The sequence below is a fragment of the Ochlerotatus camptorhynchus genome, unplaced genomic scaffold (genome assembly GCF_037179485.1).
Source record: "Ochlerotatus camptorhynchus isolate MF236.1 unplaced genomic scaffold, CSIRO-AGI_Acam_v1.1 ptg000338l, whole genome shotgun sequence".
NCBI classification, from domain to species: Eukaryota; Metazoa; Arthropoda; class Insecta; order Diptera; family Culicidae; genus Ochlerotatus; species Ochlerotatus camptorhynchus.
The window spans coordinates 191,372-216,865 of NW_027040826.1; the positions used below are offsets into that span (position 1 = coordinate 191,372).

At 39.3% G+C, this 25,494-nt stretch overlaps 1 protein-coding gene across 6 annotated transcripts in view; it reads left to right on the forward strand.

Annotated features, from left to right (window-relative positions):
• The window catches only part of spz (Spaetzle domain-containing protein), a 47,445-nt gene extending 25,429 nt beyond the window's left edge, over positions 1-22,016 (forward strand). For 2 of the 6 annotated variants that reach the window (XM_065231060.1, XM_065231061.1), the window contains exons 4-5: positions 20,513-20,843; positions 20,904-22,016. In XM_065231060.1, coding sequence (XP_065087132.1) covers positions 20,513-20,843; positions 20,904-21,069 — 497 coding nt within the window. In that variant the 3' untranslated portion in view covers positions 21,070-22,016. Of the gene's footprint in view, positions 1-12,421; positions 12,780-12,845; positions 14,313-20,512; positions 20,844-20,903 lie in introns of those variants that run through there. The other 4 variants (XM_065231062.1, XM_065231063.1, XM_065231058.1 and 1 more) reach the window with 2 other exon arrangements.
• The last annotated feature ends 3,478 nt before the right edge of the window (positions 22,017-25,494 follow it).

The window sequence follows — 25,494 nt, forward strand, 5'->3', positions numbered from 1 at the left end:
GTGTTGCCGCCGCTCCCGCTCAACCAACAGTTGGCTGCCGCTGCAGTACCCGGTCAAGCCTCCGGGCCATCGACGGATCCCCCTGCTCCGGGATTGGCCGGTACAACCGGTGAAGCTACAGACGATTCTCCGCTGTCAACGGATGAGATCGTCACACTGTTGGCCCAGGCCATCATCATCAAGCGCACCTGCGCAACAAGAACACAACAGCTCCAAGCTATCATCTCCTTCGTCGCTAATTATGGACCGTGAACCCATAAAGATCGCCAACTGGAACGCTCGCTCCGTAGGGGCGAAAAACATTGAGCTTGCAGACTTCCTCCGCAAGCACGACATCGACGTGGGCCTTCTCACCGAGACTCACCTCAAGACCGGTGACAGCTTCTGGCTGCCCGACCACAGCATTGTCCGGCTTGATCGCACCAGCTCCAGGGGGGGCGGTGTCGCGGTCATCATCAAGAAAGGCATCAAGTACTGCACCCTACCCCACTACCGCACTTCCATCATCGAGGCCGTTGGCGTAGAGGTGGAAACATCGACCGGAAACGTCCGGTTCATCGCCGCCTACTGCCCCCGGCAATGTACCGTTAGCAATGGTACAGCACAGCAGTTCAAGAACGACCTTGCCATCATAACCCACACCAATGCCCGCTTTGTAATCGGAGGGGACCTGAACGCCCGGCACGAGGCCTGGCGGAACTACCAGCAGAACCAGAACGGCCGCCTGCTATTCGACCATTCCCAGCATGGTCTCTATTCCGTCTGGTTTCCGGACGAACCAACCTTCACATCACCGACGGGCAACCCATCGACGCTGGACCTGTTCTTGGCAAACACCAGATTAGCCAAGCCGGTTGCCGTCAACGACCTGAGTTCGGACCACCAACCGGTGCTGACCGAGCTGGGCTACAACGTGGCCCCTGCACCGTGCCAGCGGAAGGACTATCATCGAGTCAACTGGGTCCAGTTTCGACGCGTGGTCGACCGCCACATCGACGACAACCCACCGCTCGACACAGTGGATGACATCGACCGGGCCCTGGAGGGTCTCCATCAAGCCATATCCGTGGCTGACGAAGAGTGCGTTCGACGAGTTCCTGTGAGGGGTAAGTTTCAAGCAATTGATTCCCACACCAAACTCTTGATTCGGCTCAGAAATGTTCGTAGACGCCAGTTTCAGCGGACTGGGGATCTGCAGCGTAAATACGAAATGGTCGATCTGAATCGGCAGATCGCTTCCAGAATGGTCTCAATCCGGAACGAGAGTTTCGGGCGGCTCGTTCAGAACCTGGACGACCGTTCCAGACCATTCTGGAAGGTTGCCAAGGTGCTGAAGTCTCACCCCAAGCCCATTCCACCACTTAGAGTCAATGACGAACGGCTTATCACCAACGAAGAGAAGGCCAATGCAATTGGGGAGCACATTGCCCAGTCGCATTTGCTTGGCTCTACAATCCCAAGTCCACTCGAGAACCAGGTTGTGCAGTGCGTCCAGACGTTAGATGCCTCCCCTTGTGCCGTCCCTCCAGAAGAACGGATTACAGAGGAACAAATTTGCTCAGCGCTGAAACACAGTACGAACATGAAGGCTCCCGGGTTTGACGGAATATTCAACCTAGAGTTGAAAAATCTCAGCGCGAGGGTGCACTCGCTGCTGGCTGCCATCCTCAACAGATGCTTGGAGCTGCACTACTTTCCAAGCATCTGGAAGGTGGCAAAAATCATCCCGATCCGCAAACCTGGGAAAGACCCTTCACTACCGTCAAGCTACAGACCGATTAGCCTGCTCTCAGCGCTGAGCAAGCTGTTCGAAAAATTGATCCTCAGCCGACTAAACAAGTTTGTGGAGGAACATGACATTCTTCTTCCGGAAAAGTTCGGGTTCCGTAAGGGGCATTCCACCAATCATCAGCTAGTGCGGGTGATGAATAACATCCGGAGTAACAGAGCTGTATCCAAGTCCACAGCCATGGCCTTGTTAGACGTCGAAAAGGCGTTTGACAATGTCTGGCACGACGGACTTATATACAAGCTTTGTAACTCCAACTTTCCACCATACCTTGTGAAAATCACCCGTAACTATCTCCAGCAAAGGTCGTTCAGGGTGTCGTTGAATAGTTCCCTTTCGGGACAATTTCCGATCCCAGCAGGTGTTCCGCAAGGGAGTCTGCTGGGACCACTGCTTTACAGCATCTACACGTCGGACATCCCTCCTCTAGGAGACGGTTGCGTGTTCTTTCTGTTTGCAGATGACACCGCGATAGCCGTCAAGGGTAGGATGCCTCGTGAAATTACGAACAAGCTCCAACGATGCCTTGACACCTTTACTGATTATGCCACCACGTGGAAAATCAAAATCAACGCCTCGAAAACCCAAGCGATCATGTTCCTTCACAGACAATCATTAAAACTTAAACCGTCTCCCTCCTGTACCGTAATAATGGATGGTACAAGGGTCGAGTGGTCCACTGATGTTACTTATCTCGGGATGTTGTTCGATGAGAAGCTCCTGTTCCGCTCGCACATAGAGAAAACCCTAGTTAAGTGCTCCGCCTTGGTTAGGTGTTTGTATCCGCTCATTTGCCGCAGATCCCGCCTCTCAAGGCAAAACAAACTGGCTGTTTACAAACAGATCATAGCCCCCGCGATCTTCTATGCCGCCCCGGTGTGGGAATCGTGCGCTCAGACCCACAGGAACAAAATCCAGGTTGCACAGAATAGAGTGTTGAGGATGATCCTAGATCGTCCATTCGACACAAGAATAGCAGACCTCCATCAAGAGGCAGAAATTCCCAAAGTAGATTCCAAAATTGATGATATGACAACTAAATTTATTCAAAAATGCAATCTTTCTGAACATGCTTTAATAAGCAATTTGTACATAGTAGGTTAAGTGTATATAGTAGAGTAGGTTAGTTTTAAGCTGTAAATAGTAGTATTAAGTAGTTTCTCTTCAAATTCTAAAAACAAAACAAACCAATCCCACCAAGGTGGTCGACCGTGTACTAAGTCTAGGACTAATTCTGTAAAACAAATTTTGAATTTTGCCCATACCTAAAGATGAAGAAAGCAATTAAATCACTTAGTAAAAATTTATATGGTAATCGCCCAAGTTAAACTAAAATAAAGATCATTTAAACTAAAACTCGCAGAAGGCATTCTTGTGACGAACGTTGAAAGCGACGGGCGAGCAGCAGCAGCAGGAGCAGCAGCAGCAGGAACAGCAGCAGGAACAGCAGCAGCAGGAACAGCGGCAGCAGCAGTGGAAGCATAGCAGCCGAGATTCGTGTAGCCGTGACCGAGGCTGGAAACCTCGTTCTGGTCACGACAATATATTTTATTATTAAATATTTTTCAGAAGTGAAAAGGCCAAAATTGGACCATCGGGAGGATCTCCCTCAGAATGGCCTCTTTACTATAAGATTCATGCAATTCTGGGTAGCTTTGCAATCAATAATGTTCATAGTGATTCGCAACTGTCGTCGCTGTCACCACAACCGTCGACGTCTGGTTGTGGAACGCCGGGAGCTGGAAAGAGATCAAAGACGAACAATTTTCCAATTGAGATTTTGAAGCGATTTGACCTCATAGACTATGAGTAAAAACAGCAAGAAGAGCGTATCAACGTAACAGATGAGAAGATATTGCAGTTGGAGCAGAAAAGAACAGAGTTGCTAGAAAAGTTCGTCAATGACACAGCGGAATTCAAGAATTTTTTTTTATATTTCAATGCACAACAGTGCGTTACCCACCGCTTTTTCTCGGCGGGTTCTTCGAGGAAAAGCTGTACTTACAAACATATGACGCAATAGCTTGTCGTATTTCTTCTGCTCCTACATCACCGTTATTGAACACAGCCTCATATTGACTGCTACCTACCGACTGCGCCATTGTCGTGACCGGACCGAGGTTTCCAGCCTCGTTCACGGCTACACGAATCTCGGCTGCTATGCTTCCACTGCTGCTGCCGCTGTTCCTGCTGCTGCTCATCCGTCGCTTTCAACGTTCGTCACAAGAATGCCTTCTGTGAGTTAGTTTAAATGATCTTTATTTTAGTTTAACTTGGACGATTACCATATAAATTTTTACTAAGTGATTTAATTGCTTTCTTCATCTTTAGGTATGGGCAAAATTCAAAATTTGTTTTACAGAATTAGTCCTAGACTTAGTACACGGTCGACCACCTTGGTGGGATTGGTTTGTTTTGCCTTCTGTGAGCTTAGGTAGCCCATATTTATACCCAAAGAATGTTCCCTCTTTTACACAGCGCTGCTAACTGTCTCGGGATTTGCCGTGACAAAGCAATGACAGTTAGATTTTATTCACATTCACGCTAATTTTGGTTTACTCAAATTAAGCGTTTCATTACATGATTTAATTTTCATTTTTTTTAATCATTATTATGCCACACCAACTCTATCTACCACAGTATGTTTCAAAACAACTCTTCCTGCTGAAATGTTTTGTGATGTCAACGAAACGAAGCTTCAGCATAGTTCATTTTCGATGCCACATATTGTGAAATGTAATCAATTAAACAATCACAAAACCTAACTTATAGGGGCCTTTCCGGAACCAGTTACGAGGTATCCAGGTCTGGTATATCCATCGGACCTTGGAATAAGGCGGAAACGGTTCGGTATAAAAAAAATCATGAAGTTTGATAGGAACATTCAGAGAAAAACTGAAAGCGTCCTAATTTGGGCCCTACCGAACCGTTTCTGACATGTTGACGAAAATTTCCAACAGTTCACCTGCTGTGAGCAAATCGGGATTATTTGTTTGAGCTGTTGGTTGTCTCCAGAATCCAGGGGGATGGAGAGCTTTGTCCAGCTGAAAATCCAGATGTTCCTTGAGGGGGGCGGATCGCACCATTGGATTCGCTAGTCCATGAAGAGGCGGAAAGTTCGCTGCCGTGCAAGCTGGGGCCTTATCCTTCCTTCGTTCTGGTTGATTGTTGTTGGACGCCTGTTTTCCGATGCGCTTGAAATCCTCGCGTTTAGGGCACTGCTTGTCGGATCCTTGGTGAGCACCACCACAGTTGGCGCATTTTAACGCCACGGCTCCATCCGCAGGGCAGTTGGAAGTGGCGTGGTCTTGAGCGCAATTGCCGCAGCGTGGCTTTATGTTTCGGTTGCGGGTGCCGTGTCCGAAGTTCAGACACCGTTGGCACTGAATCACATCGCGATGGTCACCACGGTATGGCTCCCAGCGGACGATGATGGAATTGATGGAGCGGATGGCTTTCAGCGCGTTGAGCGCCACCGTTCTCTTCTGGAAGTGTACCAAGAAAAGGCAATCCGGATACGCCTTCACATTCTCGTCTCTTCTTGTCATCCGATACACGGCACTTGGGACCAGGTACTTTCGAACTTTTGTCCTTTCGACCTATTGTCTTCACCGTTCACCGCTCACTTTAGAGCAAAATCAAGTTCACAAAGTTAGTAATATTGCGTTCCATAAATATATTGATCATATTTTTGCACTAGCCTGTCCTGTCCAACATTATCATAAGATTATGGATAAAATGTAAAAACCCCATTTACTGCTCATGTGGAAATATTTACTTTTTGAATTGTTTATCTTTTCTGGTCATTAAAGTCATTATATGATTTGTAAGTTATTAAGGTATTATAAAGGGTGATACGGTCAAAATTTGGTCAAGGGAAAACGCGTGTAAATCGGTGAAATCGTTTTTTTTTTTAAATCAAATTAAATTTCTTTTTCAAGTTCAATTAGTATAAAATTCAGGAAAAATATTCAGTTAGGCTTCCGCTTTTCCAAATCCAAATTGCCGGGCCTTACGCTTGACCCCTGCCATCAGATTTTGTACAGCCACCTTGTCCACCTTCTTCGCCGCAGAAAGCCAGTTTGCCTTGAACTGCTGCTCGCCCTTAGCAGTTTTTTTTGGTCTTCTTTAGGTTCCGCTTGACAATAGCCCAGTATTTCTCAATTGGGCGGAGCTCTGGCGTGTTGGGAGGGTTCTTGTCCTTGGGAACCACCTGCACGTTGTTGGCGGCGTACCACTCCATGGCCTTTTTACCGTAATGGCAAGATGCCAAATCCGGCCAAAACAGTACGGAACAACCGTGTTTCTTCAGGAAAGGCAGCAGACGTTTATTCAAACACTCTTTCACGTAAATTTCTTGGTTGACAGTCCCGGAAGCTATGAAAATGCTGCTTTTCAAGCCACAGGTACAGATGGCTTGCCAAACCAGATATTTCTTTGCGAACTTTGACAGTTTCATGTGCTTGAAAACATCTGCTACCTTTCCCCTTCCTTTTGCCGTATAAAACTCCTGTCCCGGAAGCTGCTTGTAGTCGGCTTTGACGTAGGTTTCGTCGTCCATTACCACGCAGTCAAACTTCGTCAGCATCGTCGTGTACAGCCTCCGGGATCGCGCTTTGGCCGTCGTATTTTGTTTATCATCGCGATTTGGAGTCACTACCTTCTTGTAAGTCCATAGTCCGGCTCGTTTTTTGGCTCGATGCACGGTTGTAGACGATACACCCAGCTTTGTCGTCTCAGCGGCTTCCGGTTTTCGATTTCCCCCCGATCCAGACTTCCTGGCTGTCGACAAACGTTCCCCAAACACTTTAATTACATTTGTAACGGTTGATTTGGCAACTTTTAGCGATTTTGCCAACTTTGCGTGCGAGTAGCTCGGATTTTCGCGATGCGCGAGCAAAATTTTGATACGCTGCTCTTCTTGCTTGGACGGCATTTTGACAACTGAAGAGTGAATTCCAAAATCAAAATAGGAGCAACATTCTACACACACACACCTTCAAAATGAGGGGTGTTCAGGTTTTTTAAATGCAAAATTGAAAGAAATACGTCAAGTTGATATTGACCAAATTTTGACCGTATCACCCTTTATATTGATGAAACACCTGCCTTTGTTATGAAATATTGGTAGTAATGTCTGTTTTCAGTTTATTATTGGAGTGAGCGGGTAAGCGTACCCTTGATCGTTGTTGGGTCTCCATTCACCGCTCATACGACAGTAAACAAAAGCAATGTTTTTTTCGACAATAAACAGTGAAATAAAAGTGTCGATGGTTAAATATGATCTGCAGGTATCTTAATCGAGTTAATAAGTCGGTTAAACGCATGTTAAGGACACATATTGGGAACATTTTCTACAAATTTTGACAAAATGAGCAATGAATGGAGGTCAAGCGGTAAACGAACACCTCACGGCACACAAAATGCTGTCAACATTCAAGTCATTAACCGACTACTAGGGGCACAGTTTCAAATTTAAAGCTGTATCCAAATATACTTTTGACCGGACTTTAATGGGATTAACCACATCTCAGTACAGATCCCTCTAAATCCTGTATTTTATGAAGCTTTTAATTGAGAGCATGAAAATTGTATGTTTAAACCACTGCACTGAAAACAGCCCACTTGATCCCCTACAGTTTTTTTTTCTCCAGAAATAATTGAACAGATCCACGCCACTGACGAATCGATTTTATTTTCCCCTCTCCGAATTCCATGAAACTTCGCAAATTTGTTTTTCTTCAGTGTTTTTTTTTTTTCTATGAAAAGGTAATTCAGTTCACTACAGCTTTGTCTCAGACGCCATTTCGATTAGATAAGCCGTTTTTGCTATGATGCTGCTATGATTTATTGATGATCGCATGAGTATACGCCATTTTGAAAAAGACAGGCAAAGAACTGACCAATTCCACGCCAAATCGGTCAGTCACCAAACTTGACTATCTTCGATCTGGATGATACTTGGCACATATTTTCAGTATGATAGACCAAGTATTTTCCGCAGGAGAGGAGACCCTTTTGACTCAAGGGTAATTTTTGAAAAGGGCCTATGTGTTTTTGCACACATACTTTAAAAAAAATGTTGTTCGAAAACAGTTGGTTGTAGAAAAAAATTTACTGAGAAGGAGTTGTAGGAAACTAATAAGGCTTTATAAAAAAAATATACACGGATTTTTTTTTCGTTTTTTTACAAAAAAAAAACTAAAAATAAACCATAAAATTCAAATAACAAAAAAAACGTATTTTTGATTTTTTTTTATATTTTTTTAATAAAAACTTCAATAGAAAGCAGAAATTTTGAAAAAAAAACTCCAGGATAGACAAACTTTTAATAAAAAAGTTTTTCCAAGAGTAACTTTAAGGGCATTTTTGAAAATTTCATTATTTACGGTAAAATGTTCAGTTTGATGTCAGTATATGATTATAAAACTGATTTCAAACGATAGTGCTCATATCAATAAACTTCCTAAATGTAACCGTTTTCGAGATATTTCAAATTTACTTTCATCGTAATCATTTTTTTTTGTAGAAAATATGCCCTTTTCGTAAGTTATACGTGATTGTCCATCAGCATTGATAAGTTTATCAAGATACACATATATTTACCTTCAATTTGTCTTTTGACGATTGAACGATCCGACAACCCGTTTAGAATTTACAGGGGAAATAAGAACACTACTATTTTAAATATAGAAACCAACACAAGTTAAGTTGCACTTATTTTCATTATCAGGCGTAGTTTCATCCTATTTAAGTTGTTAATATTGATGTACCTATCCATCTTATTATTTAAGGTGCATTATAATGTATGTTATTATAATGGCAAAGTATCATCCAAATCGAAGATGGTCGAGCACGATTTCAGGTTTTTTCAGCTCATTCTGGATGGAATCCCTCAACTGTCAAATTTGTATGAGAAATGGATCGGAATTATTATTTTCCATTTATTTAATTTTAACCAAACCTGTGACTTAAATTGAAAAAAAAATTAACAAGATAGCTTGATCCTAAAAATTGATTCGACCTCTGTACAAAAAGTTAAAGCTACTTATTTTAGTTATTTAAAGTGATTAGTTATTTTAAAAATTAGGATCGAAATAGTGAAATGAATAAACCGGCGCAATTTCAGGGACGCAATTTGGTGAGAGCCTGGGAGGGAGACCCAGACTCGAAACATATAAACGTCATAAGGAGCCAGCCACAAGCTGTCAGGAACTGTCATTGGGAGCCAAGCAGTTTGACGATGCTTTTCTTACAATTGAACAAGAATACAGAAGGCGGTATTGAAATCTTGCGTGAAGTAATTTCTGAAAAACTGTCGTTTCTAGCTATCTTATTCATTTTAGTATTTTAGATTCATTCATTGAATATTCCATATGTATACTAAAATCCATATTGGAAGATAACATTCACCAAGGTTTTTGACAAAATCTTGAGTGGCATGATAAAACGGAAAACAGAAAAGGATATTTTCTCACTGCACACTGCACAACGTCAAACAAGCACTACACGCTCAAAGTAAAACAGCCAATATTGCTACGCCTATTTGGATTTCATTTCAATAGCTCAAATATTCATGACATAAAGAAAAGCTACAAAATGAATGCCGCGTGTGATATCTGTGTCTCCCTCCCAGGTGAGATCTATCTGTTTATAAATCAATTGTAAATGCCTATTTCCAAGTACTAAAAATTTCACGTTTCGAAATGTGGAAGTGTGTTTGAAATGTCATCCATATGATAACGGTAGTGTTTATATTCAAAGCTTATTGTATGTGAAAGTGACCTTAAAAATGGACGTGAACTACCAAGTATTCCGCAATGGGTTGCTGAATTTGCAATACAGCTATCACATTTGAAATCCCGGACTACCCAAGTAACCATAGGCACGTTATTTCGCCTTTTTGGTTATATACAGCTGAACAACGGCTATTCCAGTGTTTGTAAGTTCTGATGATTCGCCAAAAAGGCGAAATAACGTGCCTATGGTTACTCGGGTGAAGTTGCTTTTAATTGTCAATTCAAGAAATATTGCAAGCAGATTTCAGCAGATTTTGTCTCCTACACCTAACCTAGACCCTTCCTATGGAGCCATCAACTCATGAACCGGGGACCAACGGCTTTACTTCCCTTCCGAAGGGAGGCGATATAAGAGATTTTATGCCACAGAAAATCCCGGCGGCGCCGACTGGGATTGAACTCAGACCTGCTAGGGTTAGAGGTAATCATGCTTACCACTAGACCATCGGCGCCGCTTATTTGCAATCTTCGACAAAGTTATTTTAAATAGCATTTGCTTACATTTTCCCATACCAACTTAAAAGTTCTCCCGCAATCCAAATTCGTTCAAATTTGACACAGTTTATGGGGTCCTCAATACATATCGAATGAGCAAGGGTTATGATCCGACAAAACAACTTGACCCACTGTAGTGGCCATCTTACTCCATCTACCCTAATAGTTTTATCCTTCTGAATTGTATACATAAATGTTATCGATTGGCCTTCATTTAAATATGGCGAATTCATGATACATGTTTAATCTTTATTGATCTACACAGCTAAAAAAAAGTAGTGTAAATTTCCGTTACTATGATGCACATAAATGGAGCGTCATAAATCATACAAATTTACATTATAAATCGTGTAAATTTATGAGACATGTCATGCAATATTCCATATATTGTATGCAACTTTCCACCTTTGTTTGCAACATTTCTTGCAAGCTGCTAGTTTACGTGAAAAGAATGTTTACATGCATGAATGTTTGCATGCATGGATGTTTACATCACCAGTAAAATTCAGATTTTTTTAGTGTGTAGAGTACTGCCCATAATCGCAAGTCAGTCCCATCTGTAAAAAACTGGAAATGAGAAAACGGCGTTCAAAATTTTTACATGTTTTCTGATTTGACACTTATTTTGGAGGGATAAATTTAAAAATAAACGTACAATGTGATAAAATGCAGCTATGTTTACCAAAAATATTGGAAAAATATCGTGCAATTTTTATTTTATGGACAAATCCTGAGTGGGACTGATTTGCGATTACATTTAACGTCAATGAGAAAAATAACCGCAAGTCAGTCACAATTCAATGACGATGCTGCATTAGTTCAGCACAGTATTGAACAGTAGAAAGATACCATGGTCTAATAGAACGTTATTGAATGATTCTGGATTTGTTCCGCTGGTTCCATAGCAATAGCCAGAACATATTCCGGTGAGTATGGGTCTTCATCAGACCAGAGCTTTTCATAAACGTGCCGAACCCACCATGCGAGAATTCAAAAATATGATCAGTAAGAGTCATGATGAGTGATCAGCACCATGTTGGCCATACCTGGACATATTCCGGGTATCCCCGGGGAAGTGGTAATTTTTTTTTAAATCAAATCATCAAAGGCCATCTAGCGATACATCAAATCACATGAGAATTCAAGGCCATATCCATTGGCGGTCAAACTGAGTATCGTAAGAACTATATTGGCCACACCGGACATGTTGCACATACCCTAGGGGAACTGGACAAAATCTGTCTTGAGACAAATCTCATGATGCGATGTGTTGTCTAACATTTCTAACATATTTTTTCCTAATGGGACTGACTTGCTGTTAATATTCGCTGTGGGACAATTTCTCTTGGTATTGTTTTTCATTTTTTAATAGCACATCTCAAAAAACATAGAAAGATAAACTGAATATTGATGCTAACTCAAAATTGATAAAAATGCAGATGGGACTGACTTGCGATTACCGGTGTAATGTAATGTAAAAATATGTCTTTGTTATCCCCTTCAATACATAATTTTATTTTTTATCTAAAAATTGCTGAATATAAATAAAAATCTAATTATTGACGTTATAATCGAAAGTTAGTATTTGTTAGTGTAAGATTGAATCATCTCAATGAAAATACATAGTGTTAAATAGATGTAATTTTTCAAATCTCCATTTTATCATGCATTAAAGTTCAAATTGCATTGTTAATAAATTAGCAATAATATGGTCGATATAAGAACGAAAATTACAAAACTAAATCGTTCAATCTTTTTTACATCGATATTTAGACTACTCCGGTAGTCTATAATTCTATTCTATAATTGAAAGCATAAAAGAAAATTTAATATTTTTTATATATTTTTGAGCGTTAAACAACAGCTATCAGTCAAAATCAAATACACACACTAAGATTTATTTACAGGAGTCAGTATTTTTTACTGGGTTTTGAATTGCTGAAAAAGTCGGTAAAAATTCAAATGGAATCAATGAAAATGACCAACTTTATTTTCTATCATTAAATGGGGTTAACAGAACTAAGTATGTACAAGTTCAGAACAAATTTTCTCATTAATAAATTTTCCACAGATTTTTAAACTTTTACCGAACAGTTCCGCAATTCAAAAACTCAGTAAAACCGTACTGATTCGATTAGTGTGCATATCACACAACCATCCGACATATTTCTACACCCACCAGTTGCACATAGACTTGACTTTTCTCGTAACACAAATCACTCTCTTTCTTCTTACTTTTGGGGATCATTTGGTTTAACAATCAAGTAATGCAATTGGCTTTCTGCTAAGTTTATGTACAAAAATTGTGTAGCAAAATTTTTCTCTTTTCCTACTATAGGTTCCCGTTTCGTATTCCCCAACGATCTGGAACCGAGAATTGACAAAACAGAATGTACCCCGGAGTTCCCAGTCTGTAGCAACGTATTCGACTATCCGCACGAACTCATAAACGACATCGTAGGGCGACAGAAGGATCGTTATGCCGAAGTCTTTGGAAACGACGTTGTGGTGGAAAGTGGTGACAAACTTGTTCAACGGTTTGACAACGTGGACGAAGACGGAAATGCTTTTGAGTACATTTGTGATAGCGAAGAAAGACTGATTCACCCAAAAAGTGGATTCACCACGGATAACACATCAGTCATGATTATAAACACCAAGGACTATATGCAAGGTGTGCGAATAGAAACTTGCCGGTAGGTTGATTGATATAGTAGATTCGGTAATTAGTTTAGTAAATTGTATCTTTTTGCATTTAACAGAAGACGAGGAGAGCCATGTGAGAAACTAAGCCCCCTTTTCGCGAGAACGGAATGCAAGCAAGTTTATCATTACCGTACTCTGTTGGCAATCGATCCGAAGACCAATCAACCGTACAAGGAAAAGTTTAAATTGCCATCGTGCTGCAAATGTGTGATAGTGCCGCTGGATGGTTCTGCATACAGGAAGAAAAGGGAAACGGATGGATTGTGACGCGATGACAGGGAAAAACTACTCTGTTGATATCTATTTGTTTCAACCTGTGCAACACATTAGCTTAAGAACATAAGGCAGCAATTTTACTCAGGATGTGATTAGCCATCTGCGCACTAATAACTTCATGTGAATGTTACTTTTATGCTATGTATCATAAATCTTCTAAACCGTCAAGTCATGTAATGTCGATGTTAACTTTCGTTGAAATACAATTAATTTTTTACTATTATCTTGGCTTACTAAGTTAGTGGCGTAAAATGTTCAAGTCACTTTGAAAATCCTTTAAGGCAAAGGGCTGCATCTTTTTTTTTTCGGAAAAGATCCCGTAACCTATCAACGTTAGTTGATCTCTGTATACGGGTGCTTAGCTACTCCGGTTTATTACCATCTGCGTGTTTTAAAACCATTACAGAAACCATCAATGGAAGCCAACAAAATCATTTAATGGCTTCGACTTTTGGCGCAAAACAACGCACAAGATGGAATGTACTAAAATAAGCCCAACAGAGTAAGTTCGCACAACTTTCGAAGCATGACGCTTGAAATTCGAAATCCATTGGCCAAACTTTGGAGAACTGTCGTTTGGGCAGGTACTGTTATATCCTGGATTGGATGAAGAAACGCTCCCCGGGGACATGCGCCCATCGTCGTCAATTGAAGAACACCAGTTCGAAACCTTATCACGGCCTAATGTTATGCACAAACCTATGCTGTCGAGCCAGTGGACAAGGAGAATGTTTACAGACAAATGAAAGCCGTCATTTTAAAGAATGGCACCAAGATCACTCTTCCTAAAAAAAAAAAGTCACTTGGGTTTCCCGTGATGCACACACTGAGAATCAAATCCGGAGTATCAAGTCCGGAATAAATTAGATTGGCCTACGCCTACCGTGGATCTAGACGTGAGAGGAGAGACTCGGGCCAGTTATATGATCCAGCAGTGGAAAGGTGGTTCGTTAAAGAGCTTGAGACCTCAGTAACGGATGTTCCAGAAGGTGGCAGCGTTGAAGAACAATCGACAGCCATCAGAAATGCCTCTATTGAGAATAGTGAGAAAAACCTCGGTGCGCTACGCCCTAAGAAAAATAAGGGGATCATGGGTGAAATCAGGTGTAACTATAGTCAAAGTCAATAAACATTTTATCTTCCGCTATCCAATAAGCCTCCTCCACCAGAACGAAAGCCGCTTCCAGTGGTTTCATTGTATGGCAGATTCGCCAACGGGGGTCAGGGCGCTTCCATTGCAGCAATGGACTCAAAACGTGCTCAGCACTCACACATTCATCACGAAACGGTTGCTTTCCAAAGTCGACGACGCATCGACTGAAAGAACTGCATTCCATATAGAATGGTTAAAAAAATATTATTTTTTTCAAAAATTACTTTAACTTTCAAACATAACTTTTGAATCACTGGGCTAATTTTGAAGTTTAATATATAAAATAAAAGGTAATTAAAAACATTTCTTAGGAAAAGTATAATGATATTTAAAAGTTCGGATTGTTTTTTTTTTGAAAATAATGATTTATTTTTTTTTATTTTTATAGTTTTCATGGTTGGTAGTCAGAGAGAGGGCGCAGTATGTTTTTTTTTATTTTTCCTTGAAAATTTAGCCTTTTTACACAACAAACAAACAAAATCAGCGATGTAGTTTTTTTGTTTTTCGTTTTTCAGTTATATTTTTTAGTTAGTTATCAAGTTTTGGGTCTTCGCTAAATACTCCTATGCATCTAAACTACCATGCGTCGTGACTATGTTACAGTCGCTATAAATCAATGAATGGTACTACACCCCCCCCCCCCCCTCCCCGCATATATGGGGGGATTACTGTATACTCTTAGACTTAGTAAAATATTGTTCACTCTGTTTTTTTTTCGAATTTACGAAAGATTTTTCAATTTTGAGTCGAATTTGAATCAAATCTGAGGTACTCTCAACGGCATTCCATAGAGATGATGATTTATAATGTGAAATGGTTAATTCCTTACTTTCTTCGGAGCATGTGGAGTCACGCATAACGTGACTAGTCATTTAAACTACTTAGTTAGTGTTGTTGCTCATATATCGGAAAATTGTGAATGTTGGAGATCATTACCGAATATAAGAATACAAGAGAGCGGCACCGGTGGTAAGCGTGATTACCTCTAACCCCAGAAGGCCTGGGTCGGTGTGACCGGGATGTTCTGAGGCATAACATTGTAACGTTCGTCTCTGTTACTTAAGACAACGGCTTAAGAGCCACCTTCTGATTTGAAGGACCGTTATCTTTTCTATACCCGGTATGAGACTACCCTTCTCAGGGCAGGTCGAATAGTAATTCCAGAATCGAAAATAACAAATTGACCCAATGAAATGAACAAATTAACTGGATTATTGCGGAACATATATTGAAGAAAACAAAAAAAAACTAAAGTCAACCAGAACTGAGCGGCAGAAAAGGTTTAAGCTAGAAGGAACAAACAAACTAAATTAAATCAATCAATCAACGATCGCGAATAGGTGAAATCGTTGGTAACTAAACACGAATTAAAAATAGAATATTTCAATCATACGCATAAATTGATTAATATCTAAATCGAATTTAAAGAGTTGCACATAGGGCCTATATTAATGAAAATTGCAAGCATAAAAACTTTATTGTAAACATTCAGTTCACCTTTTGGTACACCCTAGCTTGATCTGGTGACGTCACGCATTTAGTTTAACTCAAAAAGGGTTCTTCTTTTAATTAAATGTTCACAGTATCTAGGGGAGATCTAACCTTGGCGATCGGTGAGGTGCTCCAACGACGATCTACTACATCAAGCGTTCCCTCGGCGTCTCGAATGTTCTCCGATGAAATCGTTCGTTGTGTGCGTCCCCGGACGATTGGTGGAGTGAGAGTGAGTTGGCTTTGCTCTCTGCCTCACGCCTTGGCGTTACGAGCCGTCGCGAATGGCGTCTTGACTACCACCCGAAAACTGATCGACAGAATCGATCGAAGGACGTACGCGCACACGGGCACAAGTTCGAGTCTTCGCTACTTAACTCAGGGAGTTTTCCAACCCCACAATTACGGGACGGGTTACTAGACTTCGTAGCCGGAACAACCTTCGGCTAATGCAGTCCAGAAAAGCCGAATCCAGGCCAGACAACAAAAATCCAATTCGAATGAAGCAATCCAGTCCAGACTAGCAGCCCACGTTGGATGGACTTGACGACGCCTTTTCAACGTGATAATCTCACTATTGATTACAATATATTTACTAAAAGGCTTACCTGAATTTTCACAGTACACTCAATTCACTTTAGGTTGAATTCAATTTTTGTATAAACTATTCGAACTCTAGAAATCAAATAATTTCACAATTTCACAATTAAAATCTATAAGAAAGAAAACAAAAGACAACGCGAACCTACTTCGATTTTAGATTTAAGGCTTTAACTATAAATCACTTTCAAAAAAATTTACGATCAATTCAGTGCTAACATTTGAAAACGGCACAAAAGCCATTTGTAAACAAATGGTTTGTGGGCCCTTTACTCACTACTTGAAGTACACCCACGCGACACAACAGCAACATCGGGTAGGGGAAATTTTCCCCTTCCTGACGATGCTGTTGGTTTACGTGGGCGTTCTTCGGGTAGCGAGTAAAGGGCCCACAAACCATTTGTTTACAAATGGCTTTTGCGCCGTTTTCAAATGTTAGCACTGAATTCACAAAATTGATCTTTATTATATAACTGACTCCACCACTAAAGAGCGACGCGCAAATAGCTTGGTTGAACCTTTTTGCTACGACGCAATTTCCACCTTCTATTTAATGTACGTTTTCTAAACAGATTTTTTTTATTGGTAGCTCTGGCCAACCCGGGGGCAACTTGACAAGTCCAGTACATTTCCAGTGTACTCCGAAAATTTGGTGCTGGTGGTTCTGTCAATCTCACAAATTTCAGAAGTGTTATCTGAATAGGGCGAATGCAGATATGTAAATAAAGTAAATAAAATACTGAACATAAAAACAGATAGCCTCATCTGTTTCTTGAAACTTCAAGTTGGTGGGGAACAATGTTAATTAAACCGACGGGTGTAACAAAAGACAATCACTGAAATTTATTCGTTTTAGAAGCTCATTATGAATATCTTTTGTTGAGAGACGCTTATTTTAATTTATTTTATTTATTTCTTCATGTTTGAATGAATATACGAAATGTTAGTGTTCACACAGCAAACCTGCTACTCACCGCGAATAAGAATCAATTTTGTATTTTTTTTTTCACCCCTCAATAGAAAGATGGGGAAGTAAACTGATTTTAATAATACGGCTTTTTATTGCAAGTCTTCACCGCACAAGTATGCTCAGAAACATTATTCTCAAGACTGATAATATTCAAGAGCAAAATATAATAGAATCAACCAATGTGTTTTTATTTCTATTTGATTATATAAGAAAAACTTCCATCAATCTGTTCCAATTTGTTTGGATTTATTTCATTTCACCACGAAAATCATAAATCGCTCTTTTAACATGGCATTCTTGCTTGTTGCTTGACATCCACACATGGTGAAACAAAAAGTTGCCTTCCCATAGAGAAATACCATTGCGGCGGTGAAGGGCAGTCCCTTTGTTTACGTTGTGTGGCGACATCTACTATTTGCAAGTGGGTACGTGAAACTAAGATTATCTGTCACCTTGCCGGGGAGTTGGCTCTGGCGGACTAATTAGGAACAATACTTTCCACTTACTCGGCTTTCCACACAAAAGAACAGATAGAAAGTAATTTGTGGAAATTTCCGCAACTTACCGAAGGTTTAATTTATTTTTGAATCCAGTTAATTCGCCTTAAATTATGCATATTCGCGATAGGTGGCTATAAAACTACAATATTGTAGAAAGCTTACAATTGGTATAACTAAAAAGGGATATTTTTAGGCTAGGAATATATTCTCGTTACAACATTTCTGATAATACCTCCTTCGGAAGGGAAGTAAAGCCGTTGGTCCCTGGTTCATGAGTTGATGGGTCGATAGGTAGGATCCAGGTATGGGAGCTGCCTCCCTGGCGTCGGTAGCTTTGGTGCTCAGCACGGAAAACAAGATCGACGGAGAACAAATCAAGGAAAAATAAAATAAAAGTAGGAGCAATAGAAGAGCTAAGACATTATATTTATTAAAAAATAAATAAACCGTCTTGAAACAGTTTGCATACGTCAACCTACGTTGTTAAATAATAAAGCATATACCTATGTTGTTAAATAATAAAGCATATTGATTAAATTATTTGCATTTTTGGCAAACTCGTCCTCCTAATAGTAACACTGTTCAAATAGTTGCAATAGTTGCTAGCTTTGTGTCCTATAATAGAGGAACACATTGGATTTCACTATTGTAGGAACACTACCGCAAATATAGATGCAAAGGAGCCAAAAGATGAAGGAAAATGAATTTTTCTCCGTAATTTTTGTTCTTATTCAAAGTTTAAAATAAGCGAATTTTCATATTTTATGTTAGGAGAATTACGACGAAAAGTCATTGACAAAAAATAAACGAAATTTTGACGATGGTTTATGTGAAGGTCAATTCTTCCAGTGAAAATGTCAAACATCATTTTGTCAGAGACGTTGATAGAGACGCGCAAGGAAAATTTATGTCAAAACAGCAGCACGGTTTTTGATGGATATTTTGGTAATGCCACTAGCAACCATGTTTCTTCGAGTGGCTTCAAATGACTTTCATACAGTGCCGCAATGCTGTTGAGAAAGTTTGAACGTTCGACCGGAACTGAATAAAAATTAAGTGCGCGGCAACATTTTACAAAAATAAATCGGAGACGAGCGATGACAGTCGCTACATGACAGTTGAACTTTTGTAATATTTTACTGTTTTACTTGCAGCGCAATCATTTTTATTACCATAAAACTAAATGAAACGTTTCGATTCGAAATAGTTTTTATCACTAATAAATGTTGGAATTCATTGAATCAACAATAAATAAATAAATCAGGCGTAGCATTTGATAACGACACAAAAGCTTTTGTAAACAAACTTTTTAAGGCCCTTTACACGTGAACTGAAGTACGTTCACGCAAACGAACAAAATCATTGGATAGGAGAAACTCTCACCTTTCCGAAAGTGGTATTGGTTTGCGTGGGCGTACTCTGGTTAGCGTGTGAAGGGCCTTAGAAAGTTTGTTTACAAATTCTTTTTGGCCGTTATCAAATGTTACGCCTGAAATAACAGATATAAAATATTTCGTGGAAATAATTAAACACTTTTTTCATCATTCACTCAAAAAATTCCACACGTTTGATCGAAGTGTTTAAACACTTGATTTTTTAAATACACAATCACATTTACTTTAAGTGTATTTCACCTTGGTCCAATGTGTCATACACGTTAATTTCTAATGTTTTAAACTTTGAAATGTTGAAAATCTTTCACTATCTATTCAAGTGTATTGCACATTGAATAACACTATTGTTCAAAAAAGATCGATTTAAAGTGTTTTGCATTTCAATGCAATGTGAATTGCTTGCTCAGAAAGGTAAACATCGAAAACAAGAGTTGTGACTTTATCATATCAACACGCCTCATATATGAGAACAACCGTGGCATAGTGGGATCGAACGAAGACTCCGGCAGCAGCACACCCCAACAGTCCATGATCGAATCCCAAATTAGACCCATTAAAAAGATATGTGACAGCTCTGGCCTCTGGCAGTTTTGTGTATATATTTCAGTGCCAACATTTCAAAGGGGCGTAATTGCTTTTGTAAACAATGGCTTTAGCCGTCAATTTCTCGCGAATGAAATCTCACCCCTCCAAAATAACAATGCTAGCTGGTAGAGAAAACATTTATCTACCTGTTGATGTCATTATTTTTCATGAGTGAGCTTTCATTCGCGAGAAATCGACGGCTAAAGCCATTGTTTACAAATGCAATTACGCCCCTTTGAAATGTTGGCACTGATTTGTCGATTCATTTTTAGAGTCGGCAAAGTAGAATTCGATAAAGTAGAATATTGCAGAATATTGTACTATGATGTGCAAAGCTATTGATATCACCAATGAGACACACAGAATTCAAGTGTGTCACAATTCAAATCCATAGTGTTCAGGCATGATTCATAGCATAAGATTCACACATGAAATGGATGTGTTTCACAATAAGCGCAAAATTAAGTGTGAGACACATGGTGATGACGTGTGGAATTTTTTGAGTGTAGCTTCAGTATACGTGCCTCTATTCAACGTCTCTGCATTTCGTCAATATCGCATGAAATATTTCAATGAAATGATAATTCTCAGCACTGCTTCAGACATTCTGATTGTATCATTAGTTCTAAATTACGTCATGAAATGACTGCATTATAATGCTTCAAACCTCCTTTTGAACCTTTTCCTGGGGCTTAGTGTCCGCTCAAGTTTTGCTTATTTCTAAATTAATACTATGCTACATTCTTCTTCATAGGTGTTCCAATAACCAACAAAACCGAGTGTACTCCAGAGTATCCAATCTGCAACGACGTCACCGACTATCCAAACGAACTTATAAACCAAATCATGGATCGACAGAAGGGTCGTTATGCCGAAGTCTTTGGAAACGACGTCGTGGTCAAAAATGGCGACAAGCTTGCTCAAAGGTTTTACAACGTGGACGAAGAAGGGAACCCTTATAAATACATTTGTGACAGTGAAGAAACGGTGCACTATCCACGCAATGGATTCAATATGGATAAAAAATCAGTCAGAATTGTAAACACAAAGGAATACATGCAAGGTGTACGAGTAGAAACATGCCGGTAATTGCAGCAATTGTGATAGAAATTAAATCAATATGTTGACACCTTCATATTTTGCAGGAACACACACAAGCCATGTGAAAAATTGAAGCCAATGTTCAACAAAACGGAATGCAAGCAGTTTTTTCATTACCGTACTCTGTTGGCAATACATCCAGAGACCAGCGAACCATACAAGGAGAAGATTATATTGCCATCGTGTTGCAAATGTGTGATATTAAAATAAGGGCTTTTACTGCATTAAAAGTGACGGCTAGAGCTGAATTTTGAAAATAAAAGAAACTGTTGATTAGAAGCTCGTAGGTATGTTTCTTATCAAATCATATGTACTTATGGCGGGCGCGGTGGATCAGTGCACCCAGTGTCTGAGAGAAGGTCAAGGGTTCAATCACATGCCCGACCATTTGGATATTTTTTGTAACTTTGCTAATTGTCAAACGTATCGCATAGCTAGCTGGCCTACCAACAATTTCCACCATTCCCGTGACACTTTTGAGGGGTCTTAGCATCTGTTTATTATAGTTTGGTTTAGTTTTTCATTGATTGATTGATAACTAATTTACTAAAACGATTGAAATCGGATGCTGTGGAAATACAATGAATAGGCAAAATGGTTGGTAAAGCGCTGACTAATGTATAGAATCTATCTGATTAAAATATAAATTGAGATAAAAAAAATGTATTTTAACGTTAATTACTTTTTATTGCTTTTCCTATCTTAATTCGTCAATTTGATGGACAGCATTGCTAGTTTAGTACTGATATTAGCATTTCTGTAGATATAATCTCGGAATTACAAATGAGATGCAATAAAAACACAGGGCCAGTACCACCAGTGCGAATTATCTACATTATTATGTGTGCACAAAGGATACATAAAGTCAAAATGATACATAAATTAAGCTATGGATGTGATAAGTCAAATGTTTTAATTATAGGAGCATTCCATAAACTACGTAAATTGATTTTAAAGGATTTTCGACTCCTCTCTACAGCAATCCGAATAGTAAAAAAAAGCATGCGTTAACCAATAATATGTTAAGTTCTATTGTTCGAAACGAGGTTCATAATTAATCTTATGTTAAAATTAATGTTGTAAGCGACTCATACCGAGTACTATTACAATTTATTAACATTACATCCTACAGATTTAAAGATTCTGTCATATTTAAACAATAAATTAAAAAGTATTAGTCACAAAATCGATTTAAAATTAAAATTGATTTTTTTTCGAAACACATTTAACTTACAAGTTTAATCTTCATTTACTTTTAATTTGAAGGCATACAATAATATGTTTTGTAGTAATTTTAATTAAATTATGAACAGTTTATTTCATTATATTGTAGCTTATCTGAGTGCATCTGATTTTTTTTAATTTAGACAGGCAACCGTACAAACGATTAAAAAAATATACGTCGCCAACCTTCCCTTCTACGTAGTTTATGAATGGCCCCTTAAATATAGCCTTAAGAAAACAAAATTGAAAAATAAACAAAACATTGATGTCAAAGAGTGCCTAGATATAAGAGTTTTATATGAAAATATATGCCGCTTGGATTCCTCAATGTTTCATTATTGCAACTGCATCTTTTATTGAAAATAGTTATTACAGTGATGACCCGATTTCATCATCCCAAACTCCTATGGCCCTATAATGTAAGTCAAGTTGAGCGTCACTTCTGGTCTTTTGCCTATTTTTATATTACAGAAGTAATACCAAAATAGATAAGCGTGTAGAAGTAACACTCGATTCGACATTATGGCCCTATCTTTCAATAATTTCACATAACCGTAACTCCAAATCTGTTTAAGATAGACTGTGATGCAATTAAACCACAGAGAAAGCGCATAGGTTTTGTATAACATTAGAAAATATGACAAAATAATGACCCTATATTACATTCACCATTCCGATACTTGTACTCAAGTATCGGCTGTTCCTAGGCTAAGCCCTCGATTGTATTCTCTTCACTGATTTCTTCGGGTTTCAGGGGTCTTCACACTTTCAATTTCTATAGCCTCGAACACCTCCATCTCCAGCCTGTAGCGCTTCATTTATAACCCCAAAATTTTGAACATTTTTAAGTTTGTAAAGATATTATGACGAATCTCAGGATCGGCTCAAATAAGTGCAGCAACAATTAATAGGCATATTTTTTAATCGGATTGATGTTTCATTATGGTACTTGTTGGGCTCTATTACTAACATATCGAATAATGACAGGATACCGTTCCGATTCAAATTTCGGACGATTCAAATTTCGGACACTTTCATTTTTAATTAAATATTACATCCAGTTAGAAACAAAGTAATAATGTTAGATGATCGTGGAGGGCACTAGTCAAAAAAATTTAAAATTTACAAGACATGTGGATCATATTCGACCGAGATAATCAACTTTTAAAAGTGTCCGAAATTCGAGTTTAAGTGTCCGAAATTTGAATCGGCACGATACATTTACAGTTAAATTCGGTCACCTTTAGCTTTTATGATAACTTTGAGTCTTTTCGGGAAGACATGGCATGCTCCTGATGTTCAGTAGTTTCGTTCTATGTTATATGCAAAGTTGTCTTGAATTTTGTTTATTTATTTATTTATTTTAAGGTCTGTATCCACAAATATTTGGATTGATGTGTCCGGACTTAAGTAAAACACAAATTTTGCAATATATTTCAATTGCAGTTTTTTATTTCAGATTCATGGGATATGATGGGATATTACCGTGTAGGCTGATTTGACAGCACGTCCCCCCCCAGGTATTGACAAGTCAGGATTTCGGTACGTCCATACAAAATCCCCTCGCGCACGTGTTTTTTTTTTACAGGGGCGGGACGAGCAGTCAAATCGGCCATCAATGAGACGTAAATGTGTAAGGCTCATCGAGTTTGTCATCTATTTCATTCTCCCGTTGTTTAAACGGTCGAAGGAGTGTGACGTTGAGCTCCGTCATCCATTTAATAAGCCAGAGAACGAAAGAGACGATAATTTACTGGGCCTTACCTGTTTACGCTCATTGATTTTCCATATGTGAATTTGCTTCCAAATATTGTCGCTTGGAACCAGTTATGCGAGGTAGGCGACGATTGTTCGCATTTGACAGTCACCTCCTCCCCAGGTTTCTCGTTGGTCGCCATCTTGAACACCAAACATGGAATTTAAACAAGAATCATAGTCTTTTCCATCAATGACTCCCAGCTATACTCCAGTGAAATTTTTCACTCCTACGTGCAATATTTCAAAAGTTACAATCAGGCCTCTACATTTTCGAAGCTCTAAAATGAACTCGTGTTTTGTTTCTCTCATACTACGTGTTCGACGCTTCATTTGTATAACGCCTAGCTAGACTATCAGCAAGAAACGAAAATAAGAAAGCAGGACGCTTAGAATGAAAGGCTGGCTGTGGAACTTCACGTCGTTGCTTTGCTCATCGCTTTCAATGTAACTAACGTCGATTTTCTAGTTAAACGAAACCTCATTATGGCTTTCAATCCCTTTTCACGAACACTCTATCACCGCTCTTTCAATTTGTTTTAAATGCGTGATGTCCCGCTTTCGATCATTTTTTTTAGATAAATATATGGATGGAAGATAAATTAAAAATATTACGTGTAATCTTCAAGTGTATCCACGTGAGAAATGCTTTAAATATATATTTTCATTTTCCGTCATACATTTCATGAAACCTCTATTGATGTGTTTCATGAAAGAGAAAACTATCAAAGTCGAGCTCATCCGTTTCACAGAACCTTGAAAGAAAGACCAATGGAGCGACAGGAGAAAGAGAGAACATTTCAGTGCCAACATTTCAAAGGGGCGTAATTGTATTTGTAAACAATGACTTTAGCCGTCGATTTCTCGCAAATAAAAGCTCACTCATGAAAATTAATTACACCAGCAGATAGCAGAATGTAGCATTGTTAATTTGGAGGAGTGAGCTTTTATTTGCGAGAAATCGACGGCTAAAGCCATTGTTTACAAAAGCAATTACGCCCCTTTGAAATGTTGGCACTGATTTGTTTGTGCACGCTAACTGAGGTTCTAGAATGCTGCGAAGCAGTTCGACTTTAACAGAAAAAGAAAGCCAGCAGTCTCTTCGTCGCATCGATTTGGTCGATTGAAACTGATATTGTGACGCCCTGGTTACAATGATCTGAAGGTGTCCTGATTAATGTGGATACAGACCTTACTACACGAAACGAAAATCAATTATTTTCTTCATGTGTATCACTTGTACATTTTTGCCAACACATCAGCCTTATACATTCCAAAAGACAAACTATATAGGTCTTATGAGAATGCATAAAAGGTATGTGTGGCCGCTTATACATTTAATTTGACACATGATCTTCATTAACTTTTTGCAAGGCGTCTGCTTATTAGTTGACCATGTTACAGTTTGCCTGTTACAGAAGATCAGGGCAGTCAATCCGGTTGCAAACATTCGTTTAAGATATGAACACCGTTGGCGCAGAGGTTCCAGCCTTATCAATCGATATCGATGTTTGTAGGAAGGCAACCTGAGCCGATCATTCCAAGGTAATCTCCGTAGGGCGAATCGAACGAAGCAACGTTGCGCTCTTTGAATTCTTCGAATATGGGTTTCGTGGTGAGGGGGGTCCGTATTTGGACAGCATACTCAAGAACTCT